Below are 5628 nucleotides of genomic sequence, written 5' to 3'. Positions count from 1 at the left end.
TATATATATATATATATATATATATATATATATATATATACATACATATACATATATATATATATATATATATATATCAGATCAATGTGTATCCATAATAACCAAAATCCGAAACAAAACGCAGCTAATGAACTCACTTGTTGTAAAGTACTATGTCAGGCCGCCATATGTGATCGGACGGCACGTGCAACATGTGAACTCCACCGTACTCCTTCGGCTCCCATCGCAGTTTGTAGTCGTACCATGACTTGAAACAGTCAATACAAGAAATATAAACATATTATTGATACGCTCTACGTAAAATCTATAACATGATTAATAATGTATCATTGAATTGTAAATAAATGGAATAACAAATCCATTCACAATTACATAAATACAATTTTTAATGATAGCGATTAATAATTGCAATTTTCCATTGTCATTAACAATAATATTTCATAATAGAATCTTTGTTTAATACTCCGGTATCAATAATTCATAAATAAAAAGTAATAAATCTTTCGCAAATAAAGCTTCATGGATAATTTTTATTGGAAATTAAATTTTGTAAAATTGAAAATTAAATTTTGTAATTAATAAACACGTACTCAAATAACATATTATTTTTACATAATTTTAACGTGAAACTTAATTCCAGAAATATGCAACTCTGAAAATTGAAAAATCATAATAAATAACATTGAAATTCATGGAAAAATTCAGTATGATCAAAACATTTGATATTAGTGCGATAAATATAAATTATCGTTTATATGTAGACGGATTTTTATGCAATTTTATATTTTTTTAGAAAGCATATTAGAAAGTAGCATCAAAATAGAAATTTGTCTTATTAAAAAAGCATTCTAAAAATACATATTTATTTGTGCATATTGTACAAATTTGCATATTTTATGTCTGCAAAAAAATATCCGCAAATCTGATCGTCTATTTATATGTCATCAATTAAAAGAGTGCAACACTTTTTTTTCGATGGGTTCCGGAATGCAGTTTGCCGATTGATTCTTATAGAATCTAACCATTTAGTCTCTACAAGTAAGACTGATGAGTTCCGAAACACATCAAAAAAATGTGTTGGAATCTTTTAGTTGATGAGTGTCATGTACGCACACGCACACGCACACGCACACACGCACACACAATATATGTATGTGTGTGTATATATTATATATATATATATATATTTATATATGTATGTATATGCAATATATAACTAAAATAGGCTAACAAATTTCGAAGCCAAGTTTCTCATCAAAATAAAAATTCATATGAAAAAAAAATTCATATATATCCGCATATTCACTGCTACAATTCAAAATGTTTATTAATAAGGGAAATAAAGGAATATATTATATTGACTTTATTTAATATGTGATTTATTTTCAATTTTTAATTATAATAAATGTTCAAAGTATCTCCCATTTGATTCAATACATGCTTGGACACGTAAGATCATGAACTGTCGCACCTTTCAAAGAAGCTAGGATAATTGCAAATAGTATTATAAACATCAAAAAATGCTTTGGCGTAGCCAAATATTTTCATTGGCGATTGGAACTTCATAAAATAAGGATCATAAAATAAGGATCTTCAAATATTCTTGCAATTAAAAATCTAGAGGATTTAGATCGGATAATCATGGAAGCCATGCAATTGATCCTACAAATATTTTTTGTTTTATCTTAGTAACAATGGATTTGTAGTCCATAAAAACTTTTCATATTTTGTATAGAGAGCTCGTCCTCGAAGTTTGTTACCTTATTTTAGTTACATCCTATATATAATCAATCATTTACTTATTTATAATAATTTTTTATTATACATAATTTATAATTATTTAATAAATATAATTATTTATAATGTAAATTATTTAATAAATAATTATTTAATAAAAAATTTATATTAAAAAGAAGAGTTAACATATTCTCAATGAACTATCTACATTAAGAAGTATTTCTGCATTTGATTTAAGATACAATAAAATTGTGTGCAACGTAGTATAATTTCGATAATTCCAATTACATACATTTTACTTTTTCCTCTTTTCCAGCCAGTTGTCGCACTAAAGCCCAAACGTAATTTTTTATTATAATGATTTCTGTTGCTTTGTGAAGTGATAAAAGCCACATTCCTTGAGGTTTACTGTCGCGAACTAAAACCCGAGAGACAGTAGTACACTTTTCCCCGCAAATATTTCTTGTTGGTATTTTCCTTGAAAAACCCATTCTTTGTCTGTGATTCAAAAGAGAATTTATTCCATATGGTTGGTGAATACTCAAGAAAGCTGCTTTTATGTTTTTTCTCTCATATATTCTTTACGTTCATATATTCTTTCGTTCATTCGTTTGTAAAAATTTTAATAGTAATAATTTCAAAGATTTCAAAGTGTAATATTTCCCAATAATGTAATATTTCTGATAATAACCTATGTCACTTGTAATTAAAATCTGTAAAAATTTTTTTAGAATCACTACTATAATATTAAAAATATATGCAATTAAATTAAAATTCTGAAAGAAAGTAAAATTTAATTTTATTATTTAATCAAATGTTTGAAATTAATCATTTATATACAGTGACTCTCATTAGCCTTATTTGAATTTTTTTTAATTTTTATTTTATTTTTATTGAGAGTTCTTATTGATATACCTTGATCAAAAAGTTTCCGGAATTACCACCAGATGATGCTCTGAGTCAGCTGATTTGAGTTCTGTTTTTTTTTTTGGTTAGGTTGTCACATCTATCATTGACATTCCCACCAAATTTTATCACCGTAGCTTAACATTTGTAAAAGTTACGCCGTCTTGAGTACATCTACCTCTGCACGTATTTTCGATTTTTTACAACTCGTGGATTTTGCACCATGATAACGCACCGTTGCCATCATTATCCGTGAATTTTTGACCAAGAACGAAACGAATATCATCCAACAGCCATCGAATTCATCTGATATGGCTCCCTGCGATTTTTTTCTGTTCGATCGAGTCAAAAAACCATTACGGGGAACGCGTTTTAACAGCCGAAAGGAGGTAATGGAAAAATCGAAGACGACTCTGATGGCTATACCAACAATAGAGTTTCAGAAATATTTCGAGAGCTGGATCAAGTGCTGGCATAAGTGCGTTGCAGTCGATGGGGAATACTTTGAAGGGGACAATATCACTTTTGATGAATAAAACTTGTATTTTGAATTTTCTGAATGAATTCCGGGAACTTTTTGATCAAGGTAGTAGTCGTTAGAATAGAGAATATTTATTATTTTATTTCATTTTACATATTATAATATACACAGAAAGACTCCTATTATGAGATACCTAATTCATTTTGAGTAAATGCTCTATGAGCAGAATTTAAAAAAATAATAGGTCATTTTGAAGAAAATTTAATAAGCTTTAAAATAATGTTACATAAAATTTAATTCAAATTCCATTTTTTTTTTTAAATTAAAGAAATGTAAAAAGTGAACAAATCAAAAAATTGTGCTCCTAATATGAAATGCCCCGAAAAAAAGATAATAAAACGCAAAATATATCAATATTGTAACTAAAAAACTTTATTTAATGATTTTTAAATACAAACAAACATAGCCAGAGTACGCGAAAAATAAATATGCGATACATTATACCCAGAATTCGTTTTCTGGAAGTTGAAATCAAGCATCGCAGAAATAGGCACTCGACGTTCATTCCGTTCATTCCGGTTATCCTTTTTATTGTACAATAATATTTATACTTTAGCAACGATTTTCTATAGGAGCATGGATTATTTCATATTAGAAATACTCTGGGTATTTCATATTACGATTTCCACGCTTTACGGTTTTACATCAAATCTAACTTCTGTAATTAAGCAATTCAACATATCCCATATTTTCCATTAGTACAACCTAACTCTATCACTACATGAAGAATTTATTGCCAAATATTTATTTATTAAGTAATAAACAATTTAATGTTTAAAGGCTCATTTCATTGAAAGAACTTGAAGACATACAAATTCTAAAATCTTTTTTTACAATGACTACGGGCATGATCTAATAATTAATTTTCTACTATTCCGCTATCTCATATTAGGCGTCTATCTCATAATAAAAGGCTTTCTTCTGCTGATTAAGATACATAATAAATGAAGATAATCATCAATATTTGAGTATTATCTGCTTCTCCTATCTCTTCACTTTTACATCAGTGTGTGACTCTCATTAGCCTTATTTGAATTTTTATTTTATTTTTAAGGTTGAGAGTCCTTATTTATATATTTATATATAATAATTATATTTATATTATAACATATTTCTAAATTATGAAATCAAATCAATTATAAAAATTATATATTTCAGAAAATATTTCATGTCGATTATAAAAATTATATATTTAAAATTATATATTTTTTCGATTATAAAAATTATATTCTAAAATTCTAATATTGTGTACAGAATTTTATATAATTTTGTCAAAAGATGTTTTACAAAACAAAATTTTTTTCGAAAATGTAAAATAGTTTCAAGTTTCCGCTTGGTATACGAAATGTCATAATCTGTACGTAAGTCACGTAATATTTTCTTCCATAGACACATATGTACAAATAGTTTTGCCGGACACTTGACATGTGTATTTCGAAAAGGATTCGAATTTATCCCACAAAGACGGAAAATGAAAATCCGATAATCTTATTAATACATTCTTCATTTAATTCTTCTTTTAATTAGATGTTATTACACATATCTTATCGCTTATAATAATGCAATTTATTATTTTTTAAAATTTTATTTGTGATTGGATAATTATAATCCAAATAAAAATAAAAACTTTACACATAAATAACAAATTACAATTTTTTTTTGCAAACGCAATTCCTATAAGTGAGCCAATTAAATTTGTCGATTAATAATTGATCAATTGATTTTGAAGTCAATCATTAATGTAAACTAAAATAATTATTAATTATGTAATAATTATATGATCATATTTATCAAATAATAATTAATAAATATTATAGAAATAATCAAAATAATCCTTAATTATTCCTGTTATTCATTGATTGTGATTATTCATCACGTAATTATAACCATTAATTACTGATTACATTCGAGGATGAAACATAATAATTATTATTAATTCAAGTAATAATTCCAATTTGTGTGTCTATAAGAATTAAAATTTAGAATAGATGTGGAAGTTAATAAATAGAAACAAAATAGAAGTGTAATAAATGAACCTCAAAATAAACCATAATCATTAAATTATTTAAATCATCATGTGTATGATTCACAATAGTTTGATATGAGAGAGAAGACTGTTGTAATAGGAAATCTTTCGCTTTGCGCAAGGCATTGCAGTAGGAAATAGCTGAGGGTTGCAGCTATTTACATTCTATTAATCACGCCATATTGAGGCGCGCGCGCACACACACACACACACACACACACACACACACACACACACACACACACTACACACACACACACACACACACACACACACACACACACACACACACACACACACACACACACACACACACACACACACACACACACACACACACACACACACACACACACGACCACACCACACCGACCACGTCGACCGACGACCGACGACGACCACCGACCGACCGCCGGAA

General features: G+C 27.5%; 1 protein-coding gene across 1 annotated transcript in view; it reads right to left on the bottom strand.

Moving 5' to 3' along the window:
• LOC105626977 (acetylcholine receptor subunit alpha-like) overlaps positions 1-5628 on the bottom strand; it is a 286825-nt gene that overhangs the window by 170638 nt on the left and 110559 nt on the right. Inside the window, exon 4 of the mRNA XM_012208264.1 lies at positions 138-247. Coding sequence (XP_012063654.1) covers positions 138-247 — 110 coding nt within the window. The remainder of the gene's footprint in view (positions 1-137; positions 248-5628) is intronic.

This window comes from Atta cephalotes (assembly GCF_000143395.1).
Source record: "Atta cephalotes unplaced genomic scaffold scaffold00007, whole genome shotgun sequence".
Classification (NCBI taxonomy): domain Eukaryota; kingdom Metazoa; phylum Arthropoda; class Insecta; order Hymenoptera; family Formicidae; genus Atta; species Atta cephalotes.
Note: the sequence above shows the minus strand (reverse complement) of the source record. Positions and strands in the feature narration are given on the sequence as shown.